The 27,476-nt window shown below is 34.8% G+C and overlaps 2 protein-coding genes across 4 annotated transcripts in view; one reads left to right on the top strand and one right to left on the bottom strand.

The window, feature by feature from the left end:
- Gcn2 (eukaryotic translation initiation factor 2 alpha kinase Gcn2) overlaps positions 1-19,833 on the top strand; it is a 41,326-nt gene extending 21,493 nt beyond the window's left edge. Inside the window, exons 18-30 of the mRNA XM_089641074.1 lie at positions 1,438-1,609; positions 2,848-2,952; positions 5,144-5,289; positions 5,377-5,525; positions 5,761-5,948; positions 6,175-6,405; positions 9,756-9,913; positions 11,992-12,193; positions 15,231-15,388; positions 15,984-16,117; positions 16,448-16,566; positions 16,663-16,829; positions 17,225-19,833. Of these exons, the coding sequence (XP_089497200.1) occupies positions 1,438-1,609; positions 2,848-2,952; positions 5,144-5,289; positions 5,377-5,525; positions 5,761-5,948; positions 6,175-6,405; positions 9,756-9,913; positions 11,992-12,193; positions 15,231-15,388; positions 15,984-16,117; positions 16,448-16,566; positions 16,663-16,829; positions 17,225-17,351 (2,056 nt within the window). The 3' untranslated portion in view covers positions 17,352-19,833. The remainder of the gene's footprint in view (positions 1-1,437; positions 1,610-2,847; positions 2,953-5,143; positions 5,290-5,376; positions 5,526-5,760; positions 5,949-6,174; positions 6,406-9,755; positions 9,914-11,991; positions 12,194-15,230; positions 15,389-15,983; positions 16,118-16,447; positions 16,567-16,662; positions 16,830-17,224) is intronic.
- Positions 19,834-27,429, bottom strand: LOC149416939 (uncharacterized). 3 transcript variants are annotated; one of them, XM_089641075.1, is made up of 3 exons: positions 27,388-27,429; positions 27,180-27,281; positions 19,834-24,192 (listed from the first exon to the last, which is right to left on the bottom strand). In XM_089641075.1, exons 2-3 carry the CDS (start codon positions 27,260-27,262, stop codon positions 23,904-23,906), a joined length of 372 nt encoding a protein of 123 aa, XP_089497201.1. In that variant the 5' UTR covers positions 27,263-27,281; positions 27,388-27,429; the 3' UTR covers positions 19,834-23,903. The 3 variants fall into 3 exon arrangements, with proteins under 3 accessions (XP_089497201.1, XP_089497202.1, XP_089497203.1); XM_089641076.1 differs by having other exon boundaries at positions 19,834-24,189; XM_089641077.1 differs by lacking the exon at positions 27,388-27,429 and having other exon boundaries at positions 19,834-24,189; positions 27,180-27,370.
- Between the last annotated feature and the right edge of the window lie 47 nt (positions 27,430-27,476).

Here is a 27,476-nt window from a genome sequence, read left to right as displayed (position 1 = left end):
ATTTAGGCAGCTATGGCTCAAGGCCTAAAGCTATAGGATCTAAATATGGGTAGCCATCACAGACATAGGAATTAATAGACGAGAAGATAATGGCGAGGGGTAAAATCAACTGTTGAAGAACGAAGGGCGTAAGACTGACTGTGATTCGTCAATAAATCAATCTGACAGTAAATAGGCATCTCGCATTATAATATCACCATTTACTTCTTAAAAGTAAAATCTGCTTTGGAATGAATGGACATTTTTACATGGGAGCGCAAATTACTCGCCACGTTATGAACAAATTTGCGAAGTCCAAATTCGGCAAAAAAATTCGGTTTTATTTTCAGAGTCGAATATTTCGTTTAAGTATTTAGACACTTTTATAAATGTTCATAATTTACTTCCCAGCGACCAACCAGCTTTGTGTTTCGCGTCCAGACGTTTCTCGATGTGATAACAAGTAACAACTGATTCATATTATACGATGTGAATATGCTTAAAATAAAGTAAAATAATGCTTATATATGGAATGTAATACGACAATTGGGTTTATTCTCTTTTTCACATCTATTTTTACAAGTTTTCATAGCACAAGTCAACATTTTGCCGTGTTATTTCGTAAAATGAACCGATGATGCCTCGACCATAGCTCGCACAAGAATGATGACGTCACGTTTTCAAATTTCACTTGAGGCCATACGCGAGCACAGCCGGCTCCAATGGAACCGGTATGGGGAGTGGGGATAATACGCTTTTAATCACTTAGGGGAGGTCTACTAATATTCATATGTCTATGGTAGCCATTGTCGACTGATTATAAAAAATGGAATAAATTGAATGTCTCGAAAATTTGGGTTGGGATGTTTCAACTCCCGTCACATTTAATTGACATCGATCAGCACCATTTAAAATTTTTGGCCCTTCCACAGAGATATGCAAGTATCCGATACTCATGTTGTGTACTCACATCATAAACAGCTTGTCACGCACACGTCGCTCCTGAAATGAAGAGACCCGCGTCGCCACCAATCATTGTTGAATTCTCGAAATGTCAAAATTAGAATGATGTCATAACCTCACTCTTAATCAAATAGTAAAATGTCTGACACAGGTGACACAATATTTAAAGTCTCTACTACATGAGTGACGACAACGTCGCCCGACTGGTTGCAGGTGAATAGCGTCGCTGACGAGTTAACAAAATTTCTGGCAATGTGTGCCTGTGTACAAACCTCGTTACAGATGTATGACGGTAGTTGTCAAGATACTTGAATCGTCACATATGGGATACTTGCGTATCCCTGTGGAAGAAGGGCTTTAAACGCCTGTTCTCAGCCTGTTTCAGCTTCTGATAATATTGTGATCATATGCTGTAACGCGCCGAGAATTGCTAATTGATTATGTAATCGTAAATCACCAATGTACGTATATAAATCATAGTATTTTACCTTTCAGTTGGCTGTTGAACCATGATGTCAGTGTGCGTCCAACCTGCGCCGAACTTCTCCAGTGGGACCAGCTTCCTGGTGCGCTGGAGGAATGTGAGCTGCGCGAAGTTCTGAGGCACGCCCTGATGGACACCCGCTCCAAGGCCTATAAACACTTGATCAACGCCTGTTTTCAACAGGTACTTAGAACCGGTGATAGAAAATAATTAATTCATATTTTTCTATATTTTATTTTATATTATAGAAACAAACGGTACATGATTTACAGAGATGAAACAATATACAGTAATAAGATACTTCATGTTGTGTACCTATGATATGTTTATGTGCTTTCTATGCTATCTTCGTAAACCAATTATATTTACAACAGACTCAATAATATTGTTTTTTTACAAAGTTGATATGTAATAATAATAATAATAATTGGATACTTTATTGGCGCCATTTTTGTGAAAACTTAGGTAGTACTGCCGCACCGGGAACTATTTTTTGGTGCCCAGGTTCATCGTGTGAGGTGTGTTTAAGATACGCCTGCCCACCACCTGCATGGCGTGCCAGATCGGGAGAGGCTGAGACCCGGGCATCCTGTGTGGGGGTTAATGTAAAAATAAAAGTTTGTAAGAAAACAATTATGTCACTTCTCTATTGACAATAATGCCTCAAAATTTTCAGTACTTTCACTAATTATCATTGATTTTACTGATTCTATGAACTTCTAACACCCGCAAATTGATTGGCCATCATGTTGGGCGCCATTTGTAACAGGATTATTAAATAAATTCACAATTTAAACGGTGAACACAATTAGTTGGGAGGTGGGTCCCTCCACACAGCATCCCCAAAAATAACATAGGCCCTTAGGGAAATTATTTTCCTCAGGGCCTCCTGTGTGGGGTTAATATAAAAAATTTATTTAATTTGGCTATAGATATATCAATTTGCAAGTATGACATGTATTTATAGCAGTTCGATAGTAAACAGTGTAATAAACATTAACAACCACTTTTATGGGTTCATTGAGAAACAGATTGCACCTGTCTCGGTCCTCCCAATGGAAACGTAATAGGTTCCCTTCACCCTTTGTTTTACCAAAAGGGTTTCAACGAGTATATCCTCCCTCTGAGAAGTGGCGCATTAAGCATCTGGAAGCAACTTGTCCTCTGGAACTGAAACATGACCTTTCCTAGGGCATCACACCTGTGTCATCCCTTCCAGGGATCACATCTGTAAGCCAAAGCGGCGGGGGTGAAGAAGTTAACCAATAGCATCCCTTTCCCGGGCTAGTGAGAGACGAAGCGATTCGGTAACGAGATATTATTTTCGAGATCGAAGAACTGATCAATGTACGCTCGGAAATCTGCGTATTACTAAGATCGTTTGTTACAGAAATACATAATGTTTTTGATGTCTGTTTCAGGAATTAACACCAGCAGATGATATAACATACGATATGAACTTACTCAAAATGGCAGTTTCACACAGCCGGAAACCCCATCTGTTAGCCACATCTGTTAAAGAAATGGTACGTTAATGAGATTTATGTTTAATTAATATCTTTAAGACAATAATTATTATGTACGAGGCGTATCCAGAAAGTAAGTGTACTGAGACTCTCACGACCGAATGAATTTTATTTTCGACATGTTGGCTACACTTACGTGTAGCCTGACTCTTCCCCTCCGCAACGAGACCGGTTCAAGGTCAGTACGTTGAGAAGTGTCGACGCGACAACACGTTTCGTGAAAAATGTCAATCCATTCTCCTGCCAAGTGCGAAATACGCGGCGTCATCCGTTATCTCGTTTGGAAGGGAAAACCTCCGTTTGAGGTTTATAATTTGGTGAAAACTGCATATGGTAATAAAGCTATGAATCGTACGAGTATGTACAAGTGGTATCGCGAGTTTAAAAATGGTTCTCACCTCTTCACCCTCCGCCAAAAAGTTCAAAACCACAATTTCAGCCAAGAAAATTATGGCATCTGTGTTTTGGGACTGTCAAGGCATAATTTTGATTGAATATCTGCCTCAAGGGGAGACCATCAACTCTGCAAGATACTGTGAGACCCTAAAAAATTTGCAGAAGGCGATTCAAAACAAGAGAAGAGGCATGCTGACAAATGGAGTCAGCCTGCTGCACGACAATGCCAGACCACACACGGCCAACGCCACGAAGGAACTGCTTGCCTCGTTTAAATGGGATGTCCTGAACCACCCCGTGCATTCCCCCGACCTAGCACCTTCAGATTATTATCTCTTTACCTCCCTGAAGCTGTACATGGGTGGAAAAAGGTTTTCAACCGACGAGGTGGTAAAGGAGGAGGTGGAGAAGTGGACGAAGGGGTTGGCGGGAAACTACTTCAAGGAAGGCATTAAAAAGTTGATACCCCGCTTCACCACCTGCATTGAGAGGAATGGCGACTATGTCGAAAAATAGCTTACATTATGTACTACGGTAACCATGTAATTTTTATGTTTCAATAAAAAAATTTGTAACCTACAAAAATTCAGTACACTTACTTTCTGGATACGCCTCGTATTATGCAATTAAATACCAACTTCTAACTGCATAATGCATAATGTAAATATTCTAAAGTTCTACAATATTTTTCCCGTTAGATGCAGTGACATTAGAAAGATTTCATTACGCAGTTCATTATTGTCTCAAAACACAAAATGTGGCAAGTAACAAACACACTTATGATTCCAGTAAATTCTTAATTCATTAAGCGTTTGTTCATTTATGATAAAGATATAAATTCAAAGAATATGTGTGTACGAACAAGATAGATGTAGGACCTTTCAGCTTCTACATACTTAAAAGTTGCATAAAATACTACATTCTACATCACGGATGTTATTGAGATGACAGTATGTGTTCATACTCACTACCAAGCAAATGCGGAATGCTGTATGAGATGACCTACTGCTGATATGTTGTTATTCTCGTACTTATGTGTTCCTACATTCGCTATCTCATTTTCTGCAATGGAGCTTAAAATCTTCGGAAAACAATTGAATTAATTTGTAATTTGTAATAATAGTCATATTGCATGTACTTACAAATTACATCTTATTCCTTGGCTTTTACTAGTGTTCGCCGAGTAATGGTAAAACATTCTCATCACGCATTGGGGCATTTTGGCACTCATTTATACAATTTGGTTAGATATAGCACACAACCTGACCTTTTGCTTGCCACTTTGAGATTTCTATGACATGTCTGTAAGTTTTGTAATGTCATTGTGAGATGTGTTTTGGTTTTTTTTGCAGATGATAATTTATGTTTTTTTCTTAATTTTCTAACCATGAATTAATGTTTAAAAACAATTGATTTTATTTCTATAAAAGTACCTACTTAAGTAATATAATTTTTATATCTTGTGTTTACAGTTACATAGTTGTAGCTATTGCTCCCTACCGAGTAACAACTGTTTTATAATAATTATATATTTTTCAAAAGGATTTTTTTATTGACGGCTGAGTACCTGGTCAAATCCTCAATTATATAGTTTTAATATATTTTTTTATAAATTACAACCACAACTGAAAAATTGCAAATAATTTCGAGAAGCTATAGCTGCAGCCATTCTCGGATTTAGGTACTAACTTGTCTATGATTTATTTCACTGACAAGATTTTTTCTTCCAGAGTTGTTCCATATTTTTTTTTCTTCAATGCAATAATCTTGAAGTCTTTTATTGAAATATCTTTAGGTTATCAAAATATTCAAATTACATGGTGGTGTTGAACTGTCTCCCCCATTATTACTGCCGCGATGCAATCTTTATGATCCTGTGGAATCCAGCGTAAGGCTTATGACACACAGCGGTGGGGTGGTTCACATTCCACACGATTTGAGGTGCGTATACAATACAACTGTTATGTTTTGGTTTTCATATGTTTTAAGTGAAAGTGTGTGACATATTACCTTTGTAATATTTTACAGGGTGCCATTTGCTCGTTATGTGGTATGGAATGGAATTACCATGCTGAAAAGATACTCTATTGAAAAGGTTTACAGGGAAAACAAAATACATGGCTTTCATCCAACAGAGTTATACGAATGCTCCTTTGATATTGTAACTCCAACACCAGGTAAAGAAAAATTATATTAGTTTACTAAGATCTGGCTTTGCTTGATATTTCAATTTTATTTTTATTCTATTTACCATTTTCCTTACTGAATAATAAGAAACAAGGCACAGACAATATGGCGTCTTGCCTTATTATTTCTTAAAAAGGTAAATGTGATCTCTTGAACACGGAGATTTAATTATAATGAATTTAGTATTTCATGGTGATACATTTTTTCAAAAATATTGTATTTCAGGTAATCTCTTTGCTGAAGCGGAACTCCTGTCAATAGTCTATGAAATAGCTAATGCATTCCCCGCCATGAAATCCAGAAACTTAACTATCCGCCTCAACCACACCAGTCTCCTGAAAGCTGTTCTGCTGAATTGTGGAATAGAGCCCGAGAAGTATAATGATATCTACACCATCTTCTCTGATGCTCGTGTGAGCTACTTTATAAAACCTAATATTCTTTATCCTCTGATATTATCCAATATTTTTTTAACTTGACTAATATTAAAAGTACATAGATAATATTATACAAGCCGGGGTTGATTAGTTGTCTTATTTGTTTTTGTTTGCTTCACCCATTGAATTGTTTGTCAGAAATCCATTCATCAGCTTTTATAACATTGTTTTCGGAATGTTATGAACACTATTTCTGTTTCAGGATGACAAACTGTCTAAATTCCAAGTTCAGACGCACTTGATATCGCTGTGTCTCTCAGACCACGCCATGGTGGCTCTCTTCAGTTTGATGGAGACAGAGTGCTCAGTGGACAAGCTGGGACATGTTTTGAAGACCTTCATTAAACGCAAAGGAGAGGCCAGCACCCTGGCTAAGGAGGGCATCAAGGACTTGGAAAACATTGTGTATAATGCAGAGGTCTTGGGTGTTAAGGTAATGCAAACCTAGAAACTATTGTCTGAAACTAAGGACGTAAGGACGCCAACTACTGATATTTTTAATCTGTTTGATGTTCCAAGTTTACAAAAAATCTATGCTAAAAATATTCTAGTTCATCACTTAAAAAATAAACCAGAGGCAAACCCCTCTCACGATCATAAAACCAGAGCCAAGCAAACAGACATGCTAAATATTCCTAAATGTAATTCTACTTTTGGACAAAGAAACTCTGAATTTTTAGCAATTAAATTATATAATAAACTCCCTCTCAACATCAAACAAAGGAAAACGAAAAATAACTACATTAAGGACATCAAATCTTGGCTTATGGAAATATCGGAAGAAGAACTAACTAATATATTTAAAACATCATCTTAGTTGCTGAAAACGTATTCTAACATATATAGTCCCCCTCAGCACAGGATCTCCTAGTGAGGAGGACTTCAATGATCTGTTTTAATTTTATTTATATATTTTATTTCATGTGCCATACAAAAATGTACCTAATTATTTTAAAAAGTAACTAAAAAAAAAAAAAAAAAAAAAAAAAAAAAAAAAAAAAAAAAAAAAAAAAAAAAAAAAAAAAAAAACTGTTTATTATCCTTGTTATATGACATGCGTAAGTTCCATGTTTCCCACTCTCTTTAACTCATTCACTACCCCAATTTTTGAATAATGCGTAATCAGAAATACAAGAAGGGTGATTTTAATGTCTTATTGTGATATGGGAATGGCGGAATAATATGATCAATATGCTGTCTTTTCTTTCCGTCACAAGTTCATTACAGTGAATAAGGCCCAGTTGTTTCGCAGAAATTCAAATGTAGCATTGTCATCAAATGGCCATTCAGTGCCATTTTGTTTTTGACATCCCCGCTAAACGCCGAACCTAGGTGGGCTTCAGCTATCTTATCAAATTGTAATAAGCTTACAAGCTTAATAACATAATGGTTGTCCTGTTCGGCTGATCACAATTTGTTCAAAAGCTGAAACGGATTTAGAATCGGCATTTAACCGGAACCTTTCAACTATCAAAAAAACTAAATGGCGCTGAATGGCCATTTGATGAATTTCTGCAAAACAATTGGGCTTAAGAGAGTAAATGTGGAAAACACTTAAGTCAATGATGAAAAATAAATGTGAAGATGTGGAAAAAGATATCATATTCCCATCCGAATTGGCTGGCGAAAACAACATGGCTGATAAGTTTAATAAATATTTTGTGACAAGTATAGAAGAAATTAACAAAAATATTCCAATCATAGAAGAAGAAGAAATTTTCAATTTTGAAGAAAAAACTTGCGAATTAAAGTTTAAGAAAATAGACGGCCAGAAACTCCAAAGAATACTGTCCAAAATCAAATCAAAGCCCAGCCAAGATGGGATCACTATTCAAATATTAGAACATGCATTACCTGTAATAGGAGAAGAGTTTCTTAGTTTAATAAACGAATCGTTAGAAACAGGGAAGTTTCCTGAATCATGGAAAACGTCTATGGTGATACCGATTCCAAAGATTTCGAACACAAAAAAATGTGAAGACTTTCGACCTGTAAATATGTTACCAAAATATGAGCAAGTGATGGAATACATAATTAAATCTCAACTTGAAGAATACTTGGAAAATAATAGCATCCTTTGTGACGAACAATCTGGATTTAGGAACAATAATTCATGTGAAACAGCGTTAAATTTAGTAATTGATGATTGGAAGGAAGATATAGATAAAAACTTGCATATTGTTGCGGTGTTTTTAGATTTTCAGAGAGCTTTTGAAACAATAGATAGAAAAAGAGTTATTAAAAAATTAAAAAAATATGGAATAAAAGGGAAAGAACTGGAATGGTTTAAAAGCAACAAACAACAAAGATAAGAAACAATATATCAAATCCGATTGAAAATAAGCTGGGTGTACCACAAGGATCTGTATTGGGTCCGATATTGTTTATACTCTATATAAATGATATGGTAAAAATATTAAAACATTGCAAAATAAGACTGTTTGCAGACGACGCACTAATTTATATTGCAGAAGATAATTATGAGAAAGCAATCAAAAAGATAAATAGTGACTTAGAAACATTGTCGAAATGGCTCAAACTAAATAAATTAAAACTAAATGTAAATAAGACAAAATACATGCATATAGGCAGAACAAATACGCATGAGGAACCAAAGGTTTCTATAAATGGAGAAATCATAAAAAAGTGGAAGAAATTAAATATCTAGGTGTTATTATAGACTCAAAATTGAACTTCTCAAAAAATGCAGACTATACAATTAAAAAAATTGCAAAAAAAATATCATTTCTTGGTAGAATCAGAAACAAAGTAAATAAAGAAACATGCCAGATAATATACAATACAATTATATCACCACACTTTAATTACTGTTCAAGTATTCTTTTTCTCTGCAATATAGAGAAAATAAAAAAAATGCAAATACTGCAAAATAAAGCAATGCGAATAATACTTAAGCGCAACATATACACACGGATAAGAGACATGTTAAAGGAGCTGAATATTTTGACGGTGAAGCAAACTGTGTATTTGAATGTACTTATTTTTATACATAAAATTAACATAGGGATGATGTCTAAGGAACTGAAAAGAAAAATAAATTACAATAACGAGATACACGGACACGGGACGAGAAATTCTAAGCAAATTAGATTGCCAACAAGAAAAAAAACAAGCACCCAAAAATCTCTGATGTACCAGGCCGTTCAACTCTATAACAAAATACCGAAGGAAATTGCTGTGATAGAAAATATTAACACGTTCACGGGCAGTGAGTCACCCTACTTTGGCACTATTTTTTGTATTAGATTTTTGCGATTGCTCTAGCATTTCCGTCATGATACGTAAACACTGTTTTATCTTTGTGTGCAGAAAAGGTCTCATTTGACAGTAAGCGATCTGTGGTTGTGTCAGCAGTGACAGTAAGAAATAGACTACCTATATTTTATAAGGATAAAGCAACTGCTCAAGCATATCTGACAAAAAAACTTAATAAACTTCGAATGCTATAGCATCCGCGACATAATTAAACTATCCAATGCGAATGCTATAGCATGCTCGTCCGGGAACGTGTTAATAAGTTCAAAAATGAATTAAGAAAATATGTCGATCTCAATTATTAATGTTTCTTTTTTGTGACTTTATTGAAATATTTAAAGAAAGATTATGTTTGCAAACAATGTACATGTTTATATGTTTATAAAACTATTAGCACACACGAAGATGTGAGCTAACTTAAGATTAATAAATAAATAAAAATAAGAATTTTACAAAATGTTGTTTATTCAACTTGAAATGGTTATAGGACATTTTGCTTGTTTCTAGTGCCCCATTGTTGTATCTCCTTGCATGGTGTACAACATCCACCAGTATTCGGGCATGATGTGTCAGTTTGTATGTGAATTGAAGAAGAAGCGCAGAAAAGGGGCGCTGGATGTCATCGCCGCTGGAGGTCGATACGATGGAATGCTGGCTGACTTGAGGTTTGCTATTTTTACTGTGTGTACATGTTTATAAAACTTACTACATACAGCAGAACCTCGTTAATTCGAAATCCACGGGACATCAAAAATCAAATTTCGAATTAACGAATTCCCACGTAATTCGAAATTTTATGAAAAAAAAAATAATAAAATACGCCGAAAATCGATTTTCTCGGCCGCCTCTTCAAATCCGGGTGGTATTTTAGCTGTAAATTCGTATTAATACCAATTATTTCTTTATTTTCGCGGCCGATTACCGTAGCGGCGGGCCCTTTAAATTCAGATATTCGCAATAAATTCGTAAAAATGCTATATGTATATTTACGCGTAAATCGAGATTTCACTGCCGATTTCGGTTGCGGCCTACCCTTTAAATTGAGATATTCGTAAAAATACGATATATTTCCGCGTAAATCGAGATTTCGCGGTAATTTTCCATCGCGGCCGGCCCTTTATTTCAAATATCTGAATTTAAATTCGTAAAAATACGATATATTTCCGCGTAAAACGAGAAATTACGGCCGTATTCCGTCGCGGCCGGCTCTTTAAATATAGATATTCGAAATAAATTCGCAAAAATTCGATATATTTCCGTGTAAATCGAGAATGCGCGGCCGATTTCCGTCGCGGCCGACCCTTTAAATTCAGATATTTGATGTAAATTCGTAAAAATATGAAATATTTCCGCGTAAATCGAATTTTATCGGCAGTTTTTCGTCACGGCCGGCCTTTTAAGTTCAGATATTTGAAGTAAATTCGTAAAAATATGTCATATTTCGGCGTGAATCTAAATTTTTCGGCCGATTTCCGTCGCGCCGTATTTTTTAACTCGGATATTCGAATTAAAGTTAGTAAAAATACGATATATTTCCGCGTTAATTGAAATTTCGCATCCGATTTCCGTCACGGCGGGCCCTTTAAAATTCAGATATTCGAAATAAATTCGTAAAAATACGATATATTTACACGTAAATCGAAATTTCGCGGCTGATTTTCGTCGCGGCCGACCCTTTAAATTCAGATGTTTGGTGTAAACTCGTAAAACTACGAAATATATCCGAGTAAAACGTATTTTCTCAGCCCTTCAAACTCGGATATTCGAAATAAATTTGAAAAAATACGACATTCCAGTGTAAATCGATTCAGATTTACAAAATAATAATACTAATTAGGTCGCTGTATAACCACGTAAAAATACATTTTTCGGCGTTTTACCGCCACGGTTGACTTAGATTCAGATTTACGAAATATTATGATTTATTTTCGCAATAATCAAATTTTTTCGAATTACACGAACAAATTTTCGTGCGCGGACAAAATTTAAATTTCGAATTACGAATTAACGAATTTCGAATTAAAAAAATTTTAAAATTTTTTTGGCGAAAATTTCGAATTACGCGTTTTTTCGAATTATCGGGGTTCGAATTAACGGGGTTCTACTGCAATATAGTAACGGAATAATAGAATAACGTGCAAGCGTGGCACTCTTTTTAATCATACGAAATACGTATCGCATACATATAATATGTACACGCATCATTCTCTAACATTGCGGTTCTTGAAAACCAAAGAAAGAACACAATTAATCTTTTCTAATTGCCTATGAATGGTGACTGAAAAGCTGTTACAGCTGCCTGTAATATTTTGTCTTTTGCTTAGTACCTGGAAGAAAATGTGTGTATTCCCCTCACCGGAAAGATAAACCCATAGAATTGTGCTGTGTGCTCCATAAGTAAGGTCACATTTATCTTACTTTGGTGGAATTAACCCTACGCTTTCAAATTCAATAGAAATTATTTCTTAAGCAAATCAATTTCGTTGAGGCTTGGGAACCGAAAGGTCGTATGAAAATTGGTAACAAATGGTGTAGATTACACCAAGGATGGGTTGTTTAACAGAATTTGAACAATTCATCAAATTTCAAGATTAATATTCAGGTTCTGTGAATGTCCTATTCAAGTTCTGTTATTATCCAATTACTGTAAACTTTCCCAGAATTTCAAATTTAAGTTTGAAATTTGATGAATTGTTCAAATTTTGTGAAACAACCCGTCCTTAGTATTTTGTCTGCATTCCAGAAAAACGGTTCAACATTCCGGGCTGGGCGGGCGGAACGAGGTATCCCACCAGTCAGCAGCCGGCATCTCCCTCTCCCTGGAGCGCTTGGTGCAGGGAGCCTGTGGCAACCCTGACGACTCCAGGGCCCTGCACTCGGCTGACAGTGATATCTGTGTGTGCGCCACCTCAAGCACTAAACAGGCCACCAAGGAAAAGGCTCAGGTAATCAAGGAAAAATTAATTCTGTTTGTACAATGTTAATTTTAAATATAAAAATACCATCTAATACTTGGTTGGTGGTCAATCCTTGGTGGTTTGTTGTTGGTGGAAAATGACTGATGAAATTATTTAATTGCGTTAGTTGCCTTTGCTCGAGATTTCAACAATCCTTTTTCAAAATCTTTTTCCTTATAGAACTATTGAAAACTGTAGAATAAACCGTGGGTGTAATACAGACAAAAACTTTAACTCTAAAATAACTGTTTTGAGAAAACAAGCATTTAAGTTCTGTACCATCTTACCTTTTTATCAAATTCAATTGCAGTTTGTGTTGACATAAAAATATAATATGATGTGAATTCATTTAAGTATATCTTTTTCATTAATGTCAGAATTAGTTTTTTTTTCAAAATGGCAGCGATTAGTATATTTTGCCAGACATTTTTGCACTGGCAAAAACCACCAAGTTACTAACTGCTTTTTGTTCATCATGTAATTGTTTCAAATTGACTGCTTCGCTTTTTTTCAATGCACTACAATTTGAATTTCATCTGCTATAAAAAATAATATTCCACTCGAACTGTCAAACAAAGGCAAAAAATACAACAAATGTTACGTGACGTTTACAGAAGTATTGACACACCAATAACAATTAATTTGTGTTAAAGTTTTCTGCTAGAAATGATAATGCCACTCCCAGCAGGAAAACGTTGTAAGGTGGTCAAGTACGTACTCCCAGCTGATATACTTGCGGTCAGGAGTAAGGCAAGGAGGGTGTATGTCCCCCATCCTGTTCAAAGTATAGATATTCGACGAGTTAACAAATTGCCTGGACACCAGAGCGGGCTGCCGTATTAACATTTTACACCAAGCGCCACACCTGAGTGAGCGTTGGTCCCATGCTCACTCACGACACCCAACCTAATTACTCATAATTAATTTTTCTTCTCTAATTTTTACTTGTATTTCTTCTTTATTATTACTTGGTTTACTTGTATTTCTTAAAAAATATTTATATTCTTCTATTAATAACACTGGCATGTGCCTAGCTTGGTGGTTTTAACACACCTAAAAACTGTAGTGTGAAAACCTCCCCACATCCTGGAATAAAAATTATTAATATCAATATACAAGTGAACATCCATAGATATAATATAAGGCAAATCGGTTTAATGTTTTTTCCAGTACAAAAATATTTATTTATTTATCTAAGATTAAATTTATTTTTTGAATTAAAGAAAATAATTTTAACACAGCTTAGCGGTACTACCAGTTTATAGGGCATAACATCATAATTCTATTATTGAGTAAAATTTCGGACTTAACCATTTTTTCCAATATTCCCACGAAACAATATGGTGTCTTTTTATCTTGACAAGTAAATTAATATTTGAGTCGTGTAATTTCTATACCCGCTATATCAACTTTCATTGATTTGGAGAAAACCGCAAAAACTGTCACATCTATAGCGTACATAAGTAATTGCATTACAATTTTTTATATAATGAATTGGAGTAATAAAATTTCGAAAAGCATTTATTTTTCTATATATGTCTAGCAATAATTAAGTAATTTCGATAAATAAAATGGATAAAGCGGATTTTGATACTCACTATATTCGTGATATAGAGGCTTTTGAAAGTCAACTGAGCTGACATGGCAGGTTTAGAAACACACGCATAGATCATTTTGACACACGAGCGTGGCGTCAGAGCGGCGGCCATATTATATTTTGGAAAAATAACTGCTTGTGATTGGTTGAATCCGATATAGTGCGTTTTGATAGTAACTTTCTGTATGATATAGCGGATTTGGTTTCTCACTCGCAGTTTTAACATGGTTTTTGGTCGTGATAAGGAGGGTTTTGAAACTCAATTTTAGGCTCCCCTTGTTGCTCGCAAAAATGTGAACAAGATGTCATACTCAGATCATTTTGTCAAAAAATCGGATATAGCGGGTATAGAAATTATAGGATTCATTTCATAGATTATTATGGAAATTACTTTGCGTGCTAAAATTTTTTTGCATTCACCTGGCAATCCCAGACATAAAATCATGATCGTTTGCGAGTTTTTTGGGGCACACAAGTTGTTTGCGACATGAGTATCATACTTGCATATCCCTGTGGAAGAATGGCCTAAGTGTAACTTAACGCATTGTGTGGGAAAGGTAGTTCTACTCGTTCAATCTATTTGTTCTCGACAGCGGGAAGGGTAGATTTACCTTTTATGGCGGTTCTACTTTAACAGGGTAAAAGGTATTGCTATCTGATATTCTATATTATTGTATACCAATCTCTTTGGAAAGGTCCCAACTATACTTTTATAGCTAGGGGATAGTGATTAATATATAGAAAATTTAATTAAAAGATGTACATGTTTTCGAAGATATAACGATTTAAAGAAAAATCTGTTTTTTCATATGCGACCTTTGTTTTCGCCTGCTACACATTGCCGACAGTGTGCAAACTACCCGAATAAAGTGTGTTAATACTATTTGATTAAGTTTAGTGCCTAGAGCAGTGATACACATGCACAATTTATTTAGTAGATGGGCCGCATTACCTGTTTTTCAAACCTTTGCGGGCCGCATGTAGTACAAGTGTGGTACAAAATGGGCCGCATAAGGTGGGTTTGCAGACCGTGGGTTGGGCACTACTGGCCTAGAGCAAGATTGAACTTGACTAGGGTGTTTCAGCATTTGTCCTATTTGTTATCATTATTAATTAATGAGTTGGCTGCATTCTGCTCATGCACTCTTATCTAATTTCGCAAATACGTAGTTCTAAAATAATTGAGTTTCTTAAAATTAAAAAAAATGAGTTAATCCTTTCTTCTCTCCAAATAGGAATCCAATCAAGCTTTAAATAGATTTATATTTGTAGCATTGATGACGTGTCATGGAAGTTTTTTCCTTGCTTCCACATATGTATTTGCAAGGAAGTGTTTCCTAGGATTTAATGCAAAATGTGTTTTGTTCATTTTTTAATTGAGTGATTAAATTAAATTAATACCTTATTCTGATTTATCATGTCTTTTAGATAGCCAATATGCTGTGGACGGCAGGTATCAGAGCATCTCTGATTGAAGCCACCAACTTGGATGAGATTCAGGACATCTGTCGAGATCTGTCCGCCACACATGTTATCATCCTCATGGAGCAAGGAACTGTCAGGGTTCGCAGCTGGGATAGAGACAGGTCTGTATTCTACAGTTTTATATTTCTACTTACTGAAGTCCCAGGCATTGCCCGGCCTTTACACATAGTTTTTTGAAACCAGATGACCTTTAACCATGACCGAAATCAATGATGTTCCACTTGTTTTGAATGTCAATTGTGCATAATTTCATTAATCTCGGAATAAAACTGTAGACTTGTATAAGAATGTCTGCCCGGCATCCGCCTCGTGGCCGCCCACCACACAGATACCCTTCTTTATAACAATAGATTTTCTATTTATCCCATTTCTACTTTAATTATTGTTCAGACACATAGCCGACCATAATAAGTGTATTTTTAAGACATAATTCAAATTCTCAGTCCTTTTCAGGTTTTTGATCAGCCGTCTTAACAGTCATGATGTTATGTTTGTTGGCTAATCAATAAGTCGTCATGCATAGGTAACATGCATAGCAAGAACGGTGTTTAACAGGAACCGTTCAATTGACCATTATTCAAAATGCTTGTCCATGAAATGTGCCAAAGTTTTAAACACAAAAATTTGAACTTTAGACGTACAAGTTTCTAATTATCTAATTCTTTTACTAATATTGTCTAACTTTGATAATTCTAGATTTCAAGAGCGTAGAGTTGCAACAAGTGAAATAGTGGATTTCATGGAAAAGTTGGTGAGGACTTGGAACGATGACTCGGAAAGCTCCTCTAGTGGGGCCGGTGGAGGATCCACCGCTATTATTAAGAGTGATAGTAAGTTTTCAGCATCCATTTATCATAACAATCCTTTTTTTTATACATCCTCTATGTAGTGCTGCTATGAAATTAGTAAAAATAAAAAACATCGATTACAGATCAACCTGCATCAATTTTTACAGGCTTTCAACTTACATTGTCAAATGTCATATATCTGTCAAACATAAAGAAGTTCATTAATTTACAAAGGTTGCTAGTATTAATTAGTTTAAATCTTTAATTGTCTGTGTTCAGGATTTGGATAAACCTCACGGCTCGACTATGTCATCCGTAATATGATGGGATGCGCAAAGAATCAGTTAAACATTTTACAATTCAACTTTCCAGGTAGAACTGATTTTGAACGTCAGCCGTCTTCCAATGGTCCCGCTATATCGGTTAACTTTGTGACTCCTGAAAAATCTGAGAGGCTCCCAGCAAACACGAGGAGAAGATACGAAGCGCAGGTTTGTTTACAAAATTCAATAATTTGCGGAGTATTTGTTAAGCAGAAAAATAATATTTAACTTTGTGTTATTTATTGAGCATGTTTCACGTTGCAGATAGTGTCTCAGATGTTTACTACGATCCAGAAGCTTTCCCCAAAGAACCGTGTGGAAGTCCTCGCTCTCTCTGTCGATAGTTCGGTTGTCAGAAGTCTTGCAACGTTTTTGGAATTCGATGTACAGCAGAATGAGCACGATAGAGCCGTTCGCGCTGTCATAGAAAGGTAATATTTTCCACATTGCAGTCAATTAATTTTTTTTATTGATCATACAGTACAAGAATCCAACTACCCCGAGCCAGTGATTCCCAAAAATGTACTAAATGCTGGTAGAACGAGCAAAGGAAGAGTATGGTTGGGAAGTACCTGGCTATTTAGATTTGGTCACTAAACATAACCAAAGCAATTTTGCAAAAAAGAAATTCTAAATTATGGTCCCTTACAAAGGATGACAATGAGAGTATTTTCTATTCTGGAAGTCGGTGAAAATATACTAAATTTCATATTATCTGTGTAAAAATATATATCAGTTGCACTCTCTAAATTTTGAGCCAAGTAGCTAACTGTTCTGCCATGGAAGGCTGTGATTCCATTAAAACATTGATTTATTTTTCTTTCAGACATCCTCGTCACAAGAAATATTTGATGGAAGTTTGTGATGAGTTCCGGGACCTCTGTTTAGAGAAGACTAAACCCATTGTGGCTCTTTACAGCTTACAAGATGCTATTTTCAAAATACTAATTTAAGATTTACTTTTATCAGTAGGAATTATAATTATCTTTTAATATATAGCTGCCAGGATTCTGGGCACAATAATTAGTGCGCAGTTTTCATCGAAAGATAAGCTTGCGCCTTGTTTTTTTAATAATAAATTTGTTGGGCATTTGTATAAGTATACCGCTGACAGTTCTGTTATAACCTCTCCCTCTCGTAAACAGTGCATGTGGGTAATGGAGAGATTACATTGGAGCTTTCAGTTACAGGATCATATTATTATCGTATTCAGGACTTTTCTCAGGAGCTTTTCGGGCCCAGGATTTAGTCGCTACTCCATTGTTCAAGAGAATATATTTTTAAACAAGTTCCTAATTAGGATGGAGTTGACATTTTAGCATCCGTGGACAGAGATTGCCATTTCATTAGCAATAATAAATGTTCAAGTTTTTTTAATGTGTTAAGAGATTATTTTTAGAGCGCTAATTATGTTTGTATTGATACTAACTTCATGAATACTTTGTTGGTGAAAAATAATGTAAAAAAATTTTACTGAATAATTTATAATCCGATAAATCTTTTTTAAATGGTCACCTAATGATTAGAGATCTGATTTTAGAATATGTATTGTTTTTTTAAGTTTATTGCTATTATGTGGCTAGGAAAACACCATAATCATAATATGGAAACCTTATAGACATCGAAATTAATAGGAGAGCCAATCAGGAAAAGGGGAACAAACCAACTTGCTCCGAACCCGGGAGGCGGAATGACCACCCTACTTTCGGTGATTTGTCAATAAATGAATCGGACAGTATACAGGCAACTCTCATTGTAATATCACCATTCGGTCCTCGAAAATAAAATCTGCTTATGAATTACTAGTCCTTTCTACAATGGTGCGCGAATTGCTGGGTGCATAAAAAGCTTAACTACATATCGCAAATCGGATAAACAAAAGTTTGGACTTGTTTCCAAAATTTAACATTTTGTTATACTATTTACAAATGTGTTATAATTCAATCACCTCTCTCAATTTTATCGTCGCTACTCCAGGCGATTTTTTTAAGAACGAATATTCAGATCCTGCGCTGAAAAATCCCACAGTGAACAGCGCTGCAAAGCTTTGCCTCACTTTAGCTAATTTTACTTTTCTGCACATGGTCTGGTTATTTCAATGTGCGCTCTTCGGTGGTCAATTTATGACTGATGTCGTAGTTTATTCAAAGCATTTAAACCCTCCCGATGCCACTAATTTATTATATTTCTTTATAACAATGCAATGAGTGAAATAATATTTATGATGCCTTTTTTTAATTTTCTTAATTGAAATGTTAAAATGGTGATCCGTTAATAACATTTATAGATAAAGAATGTAGTTTAACTGTATTCTATCTACAATTCTGTACTAAAGATTGGATATTTATTTAATTATGTTAAAATGTTATGCATATTGAAGTGACATTACATGAAAAATCTTCATCAGTGTAATATTTATTACGTTTTTCCATAAATATGATTTATGTGAAAAATATACTGTGACTTATACATTTTTTTATTAAAATGCGAGAGGCAAATGAGAATGCTATACAGTGGAATCCCGTTAATTTGAAACCTGATAATTCGAAATAAACCAAAACTTCCTAGATCACAAGGCCGGGACACTCATTCAACCTAACTTGTATGGGATTTTACAAAAATTTTCGATTTCAATTTTTTTTCAATTTATTCTTATTTATTACATCTTAAAATGTTTTGGTTAATTTAAAAAAATAAATAAAAATACACTTTTGGAGGGTCCTATACAAGTTACGATGCTGATTTGATTCAGTGTCCCGGCCTTGTGAGATAAATTTTACCAAAAAAAAATTTCGATTTACTTGTAATATATCATATTTTTATCAATACACTTCGAATATCTGATCTGGAAGGGCTGACTGCGGCCGTAGCCGGCTGCGCAAGTTCGATTTACACTGGAATAAGTCGTATTATTACGAATTTACTCTGAATATCCTACCCGAATTTAAAGGGGCGGCTGAATTACATAGAATTTGTTAATTTGAAATTTGGTTTTTGATGTCCCGTAGATTTCGAATTAACTGGGTTCTGCTGTATTGAATTATGCAATTCAGTATTTAAAACTATTACATAATATCATCGGTTTAAGTCCAATACCGCGGAAGAAACATTTTTAAAAATGTCTTGGAAGAACAAATCTATATATTTGCAGTATTGACTTTCAAAATTTTAAAGCATCAATCAGTGTGACTTGTATTGTTCAAAGCAACGAAAAAATCTATTTTGAAATTATCTGCTCACACGTGGTATTTACCTTACTTATATATGTAGATGATAATATGTATACATTGTCATTTCTGAAATGGTTTCCATTGATACTATTTATAAGCAAATAGAGTTTTCATTTAACTAAACTAATATATGTATCTATTGTATTTTTTTTTTAAATTTAAGATCATTGTGTTTTTGATGACCTTTTTCTTTTTAATGCATTTATGTAGGTACTATGTTTTTTTAACAATAATTTGTTTCTACGTGATTTTTTGTATTTAATGTTTTTAATATTTTTTAAATAACAACAACATCGCTTTACATTCTTCGTATATTATTCTACAGAGAAATCTCAAATTTCGTATTGTTGTTGTGAATCCACCACTTTAACTGGTTAACCCTTTTATACCTGAATTAAATAGGCGGTGGTAGAATACATTCGATGCTTGATAACAATTGGTGGAGTTATTTGAAAAATTTTGGTGTTTTATTTTTATTTTTTTTATAGTTTAGAAGGTTTTGCTAATTTCATTTGAAAGTACATTAGGTTTCGGAGGGCATGTTTCACATAAAATGACAAATAGTACACTGTGCAAAAAACAACATTTTATTCAATTTAAAAAAATTACATAAAGACAAAACATTTGAAAAAATTTAATTTTACAAAAATTTGGTTGAGATTGAACACAAAAATCACATTCAATATGTAAAAATGTCTACATACTGACTAAATGATTAGCTAAAATCAAATTAAAAAATAGCTTGCAAAGCCAGTTATACCAGCAATTGAAAATCGAAAACTGCCAATTTACATAGACTCTTGATAGGGAGGAAAAAATTCTTAAATCTATACATTTTCAAATATTCATACGGTCTAAAAGGGTTGACTGATCCAAAAATGCTTTTTAACAAAAGTTTGGGAATTATATCATATAAGACATTACCATGTTCTTCCAAAACATACACTCCGTCTCCTATCATTGGCTAGCAAAACAACCCATTACTGCTCAAGTAGTTTTAAAAAAATAATTGAAAACTTTTTCTATGCTGTTTTGACTCTTCTGGAAAGTGGCAATATTTAATTTATGCAGAGGTGACTTATTATCGGTGTTATGTATGTACATATTTATTTTTATAAATGAAATTTTTTACTAAGCGTATTAAAAATTCCATTATGTCTTGGGTACCCTAGTAAAGTGCTGTAAAATGTACGAAAAAAGAAGAGGATGAGTAAAGAAAAAGTAGATAAGTTAAATTATAAAATAATAAAGAATTGCATCGAAACAATATATATCATGTAATACGATTCATTATTTGAAAATACTGCAAGGGGAAACGATTTGAGCATTCTCATTTCATTATTATTAATTTTGTCACATCTACCTTTTCCACATAGAAATTTTTGTATTCAAAAACGTAATAATTTTTTTACTTTTACAATGTATCCAGCAAAGATTCTTAAAATTGATTGATTATCCTTTAACCCTTAAATCCTTGACTGTATTTGAACAGTAGTGCCTTCCTTCAAGCAGATCTAAAATATAAAGTGATTTTTTATGTCCGTTACTTTTTATGAAACCTTCTAGAATCCAGTTCAGCTTAATACTGCCCAAAAAGAACATAATGCTGCATATACATTTGCAAGCCAAAGCGCGACATGAACCACGAATCATGGAAATCGAATCAACTGCAAAGGGCGCAAACCGCAACTTGCGGTTGGTCTGTTGCGTTCCCATTTTTCGTGGTTCGGCTAGCGCGTTGGCCCGCAAGTGTACACGCTGCATAACGAATGACGTTATGACAATTATTATCATGCTCCTGGGTTTCAGAAAAATTTACTGAATTTGGCTTAATACGTGTACATATGTAATATCGTACGCTATATTCTGTGGTCTGTGTGTTTGTTAGCCGGGGTCTAAGGCACCATCTTTTAATGTGTGTTACAGTTACCATTCATTGCGGATTTCAACAGTTCTCACATATTAGAAGTGTAAAAATTATTCAATTTTAAGTGCTTAGTTCGCCTCCATTCATTAATAAGTCAATTATTTTGCATAGTGTAAAACATTATCCAAAAGTTTGTGCATATTGACAGCTCATCTGACACCTTGGAGGCTGCGCTAAAAGTAGCGGTTTTTGTCTACTGACTGTGGGAATCATATTCTGACCGTGCTCGCAAATATCGTTAACTGACCATAGATGATAGATTTTGTCAATATCATATTAACATAGGGCTTTATCGATCATCCGTGCTGGACCTCCAGGTCATAGATTACTTTTAGATGAAAACTCGATAAAACTGGGGATATAAGTCCTGTAACCAATTTTTTCTGGAAAATGTTTAAAATCTATTAAAATTATAATTGTTAATAAACTGATTGTTATACATTTATTACTACTGCTGCTTTCAGTGGCTTCTAATGGTCCTGGGCTGATTGTGAACTACCCAATCATTTTAACCCAATCAAAAACCACCAATGATCGATCGGGTTACTTTTTCAAAAAAGATTCAATCTGATCCATCCAGCTCATCAGCTGCTCAGTTAGCACCCGTGATGGGCGTGGCGAGTGACCATAGGTGTATACATTTTTTAGACTAGGCGTCTTCATACCTCGGGATGCCCATTCTACATAATTTATACATCTATGGTTTACCTACTACCTACGTCAAATGAAAACACGGTGTGAGCGGGCGGCGCATCGATCTATTTATCTATGGCATTTTTGTACTAATTTAGATCTTTGATTAGGTACTTCTATATATAGACCAAAGATCAGGTATTTTCGACCCAATCACTTTGCCATTGGGTCGTGATCGATCAACCCAGGACTAGCTTTAACCTTTTATGTAATAGTAATTAGCTCAAGCAAAGATTATTATAAAATATAAAGAATGCTATAAAAGTGCACTGTTTACTGCAGTGCAGTTATAATAGAATTTAAAGGCTGGTATACTACTCTGTTACTGGAATGCTGTTAACAAAAATTATACAAAAATTTATTTTCTTACTTTTGTCTAAAAAAATACATATTTTGATTAAATTGGACGGTGTTTTTATTAAAATATAATTTATGAATCGATCAAAAGACGTGCTGTTTTGATTGTAAAACATGCTGATTTTAATGTGAACTTAATTAACTTAAGGCATGCTGCTGATAGTTCCGTTATAATGTCTCCCTTTTTCTCATAAATAGCGCATGTATCAGAAAGAGAGGCTACAACGGAGCACTTAGCGGCAGGACATTTAAGGTGTTTCAAACTCAATCACATTATTGATGATTATTATAATATTTACAATAAGCACCATTTTGAATTTCTTACATTCCCCCCCTTTAATGTCCCCTTTAATGATCCTCAACCTGTTTCAGCTTTTACTCAAATAACAGTTGTACTGCTATGCTTGTCAGTTGATTGCAATTTCTTCAAACCCTTAAATAGTGCGAGAATCAGCATTTAAACCCTAATATACCAAGAAATTCACCATGGCTTTCCTAGTAGATCACCGCACTTGCCTCGATTTTATGATATTTTGAACTTTAAAAAATAATGCTCCTACATACTAAGATATATTTTATTAGCATGTCAAGGAAATAATTAAATAATATTATTCTAGCTTATCGTTTCGTCACTTGTAAATGTATTTATTTTATTTGTGAAAAAGCGCACGCAAAATTCCATGTTATGTTTATTGGGAAGAATGCTTATTTAGCTGGAAAATGTTGCCCAGGGGTAACTAAGCAGTTAGTGTGTGCTAACTTCGGGGGGTGATTCTACACGAAAGTAAAAGTAACAAAATTATGGTAGTGTTTTTGGTTAATAAGTTGAATTGTTTTGTATGGGAAAATAAATATTCTTCTATGCAAAAATTATTTTGTCTAGGAAAATAAGTATTGGAATTTCGAAAAAAGTTATATTTTTAACTTCTACCATCATGTAGAATCACACATAGGACACCCTGTATAATAAAACTCAAGAATATTTTTGTATGCCTTCATTATTAATCATTAACATTAGAGAGAAAAATTCATTTCTCTGAAAATAATTAGCCGTCCTGGGCTACATAGGACAGCTATATACATTTTTTTATAAATCTGGTAAGACGTTACAATTTACAAAAATATAATTTTGTAAAAAACAAGTAAGTTATTACGAAAATAGTGTCAACTGGCATACGGCAGGCGATTGGCAATTTACCTCTGGGAACCGTTCAAATGTCTAAATTTCAAATTTGTGTTGAATATCAAATTGGTTGATCATCAAATGTGATGGTGTTGTACACTCCAACCTTATAAATTTAATTGACCATAACCATAATCTCCTGGTCTTTGATGATACTGGGCGTAGCGAATTCAGGTACAAAGGCGGTTGGTACTTCCAGCGGTATGACTGTGAGGTTCAGCATCTCGTCGGTGAGTCCGCAGGTCTTGCTGGCTTCGTTGATGTTTAAGGCCGCTCCTACTAGCATGGCCACCATTGCGAACCAGAAACTAACAAAAAGGAGCCAGCGGATCCCCCTCCAGAAAGGATCGGTGGCAGATTCCAGGATCTCTGTAACAGTCAGCCCTGTGAAATTGCCATTGCTGCTGAAAAATTAACAATTTCTCTTTTAAGGTTTTTCAATGGATTAAAAAAATGTCTGAAAACCATGTAAAGCTTGACACTTATCATTGCAGGTGACCAGAGGAGTAACTAGTAACTAACGAAAGAATAAACAGTTTTTTAATATACATAGATTTTATTCCATCTACACTAGCATCATCACTGCTTGCAAAATTAAGTGTGTCATGATGAGGGTATGCGAGTTTTAAATTAGACAATCTTCTAACTAACTAACCATCACGCCGTTTACCGCAGGGGTAGGCAGAGAGGATGGACCGCCAAACAACTCGGTCCTGGCACACACTTCTTGCCTCATTCACATTCATACATTGTCTCATACATACTCTTCTATGAATCTTGACATGGCCCAATTCGAGTATCTGATTCACTTGATCGTGCCATGTCTTCCTCAGGCGTCCCCGACTTCTGCTACCATTCGTATTTGCATCATATATCTTCGTTACACTTCTATCTTCGCTCATTCGTTCTACATGCCCAAACCATCTAATCGCCCCTTACTTTATCTTACTTATTACGCTTATGCACTCTTTGTGGATTTCCGCATTCCTCACACAATCAAACATGGTTTTACCACACATACGCCTCAGCGATCTCATTTCAACAGCATTCAATCTGCTTTCATCCTTTCTTTGCCAGTTCCATGCCTCACTTCCATACATCAGGGTAGGTACCAGCACTCCATTGTGGACTGCTAACTCCGCTTCTTTGGACAATTTTTTGTTAGCGCCAACTGCGTTCAGTCCTCCATTAACAGAGATACCTTTCAATATCTCTGTCAGCCTTCCCATCTCTCGTTAACATACTTCCTAAATACACAAGCTTCAACCTGCTCCAAGTATCTGTCTATATAAATAAAAATGTAAATGTTACTACAACCTTCTAATACGAGTGTGTTTTTATATACCTATATTAAAAAAATAAAAATAAACAACACATCTGTTGGACAATAATTTTAGAACAGCGCCATCTGTTTGTCGTAAAAACAACACGTGCTATTGTTTCTATATCTGGTCACTGGTCATGGTATTAACATATTGTACGCAATGTTTCCTCTAAGATGTGCGGCTGCACATCTGTTAAAAATTGTCCGCGCATGCTTTCATCTTCCGCACACATCCCGATGAAAGAAACGTGTCAGCAGATTTTAGTTTTGTGTAAGTATACAGATATTTATGAACCAAATATTTACTAAAAGTTCTCAGCGTTCGCACTATAATATTTGACATATATTCACAGATATTTCAACACTTGTTGCAAGGTCTCTGTGTTATTTTATTTGTGTTTTCACTTTTTTGCTTGTACATATGAATCCTATAATTTCTATACCCGCTATATCCGATTTTTTGACAAAATGATCTGAGTATGACATCTTGTTCACATTTTTGCGAGCAACAAGAGGAGCCTAAAATTGAGTTTCAAAACCCTCCTTTTCGCGACCAAAAACCATGTTTAAGCTGCGATTGAGAAACCAAATCCGCTATATCATACAGAAAGTTACTATCAAAACCCGCTATATCGGATTCAACGAATCACAAGCAGTTATTTTGCCGAAATACAATATGGCCGCCGCTCTGACGCCACGCTCGTGTGTCAAAATGATCTACGCGTGAGTTTCTAAACCCGCCATGTCGGCTCAGTTGACTTTCAAAATCACGAAGTGAGTATCAAAATCCGCTATATCCATTTTATTTATCGAAATAACTTAATTATTGCTAGACATATATAGAAAAATAAATGCTTTTCGAAATTTTATTACTCCAATTCATTATATAAAAAATTGTAGTGCATTTACTTATGTACGCTAGAGATGTGACAGTTTTTTGCGGTTTTCTCCAAATCAATGAAAGTTGATATAGCAGGTATAGAAATTACACGACTCATATATGAGAAGTATTCTTATCTATTTTTACTGTTTCATTGTTGTGTAACTTGGAAACAATAATATCCATCCGAGGCAATACATAATTTTTAAATTTAATTTAGTTTGTTAGCCTTTCCCGTCCCTCACGGGCCGGTAAGGAATCGATATAAACCGGAATAAATAAATTCTAAACTACAGGGTTTTCCAATAAGAGGTGTTATTTTGAATAGCCCGCTATTTCGGTAGATGTTACTTTTGAAGCTGTCATTTTTTGACATTTGACAAGTAGAAACTACGCCATTAATAACAATGGAACGATGAACGCTTCAACAACGCATTAAAATTCACTTGAGTGAATCAAATGCAAATCATCTTGAGTGATGAGGCCCATTTCCACGTCGGTGGCTTCGTCAACAAGCAAAATTGTCGCATCTGGGGCTCGGAAAACGCAAGATTTATTGCTGAAAAGCCTCTATCCTCAATGTGTGACATTGGACCTAACTTTTTCGAAAATGAGGCTGGAGCAACAGTTACGGTGAATGGATTGCACTATAGAGAGATGATTAATGATTTTTTATGGCCGGAATTGGATGGTATTGATCTGGACAACGTTTATTTTCAACAAGACGGTGCTACGTGCCATACAAGCAACGAAACCATTGATCTTTTACGATTGAATATCAAAATAACACCTCTTATTGGAAAACCCTGTACATAATAGTAGCTTCAAAAATAATAATTGTTAACTAGTACCATTGTATCACCAATTATTAACCCACGAACTCCAATATGAAGGAAAATTATCAGATAAGAAATACTTTTTTCTGTAACCTACATATTAAAAAAAAGGAATTTATTATTTCGTGACGCAAACTTGATTTCTTAATTTTATCTATGTTATGTGCACATTTTTCTTCCTTTAATAATATCTTGCACAGATAGGTTGATGGGACGCACAATGAAAAAATTATAGGGAACGTAAATTGTAAGCCTAGCTGTAGTCACGCCAACATGATTCCACTGTGAATGGTACAAGGATTCCATATATGCAAATGGCTCGTGCAGTACGAAGTAAAAGGTTTAGCTCACCTAGCATGATAGGCTGGACAATCTAGAATAGTTAGATTCCCCTTATTCTTTGGTAAAAGGGAGGTTGTTTCAATTGCATCCATTGTCAGGAACTTTTACAAACTAAAAACAAAATTTACAAAACTTTGATATTACTCCCCGATTGGAATTTTCACATTTATGTTTGATCTTTTGGACCACAAAACTAATTATCTTATAAATTACTCACAAGAGACGAGTGTTGCTCTGTACAACTGCCGAGAGAACTAACATTGCAGATTGCAAATTGTTTTGGCATTGATTTGATTTATCAGTTTT

The sequence above is a fragment of the Hesperophylax consimilis genome, chromosome 16 (genome assembly GCF_061612785.1).
Source record: "Hesperophylax consimilis isolate HC1 chromosome 16, BYU_Hcon_1.0, whole genome shotgun sequence".
Classification (NCBI taxonomy): Eukaryota; Metazoa; Arthropoda; class Insecta; order Trichoptera; family Limnephilidae; genus Hesperophylax; species Hesperophylax consimilis.
The sequence above is the reverse complement of the archived record's forward strand: the minus strand, read 5'-3'. Positions and strand labels throughout refer to the sequence as shown.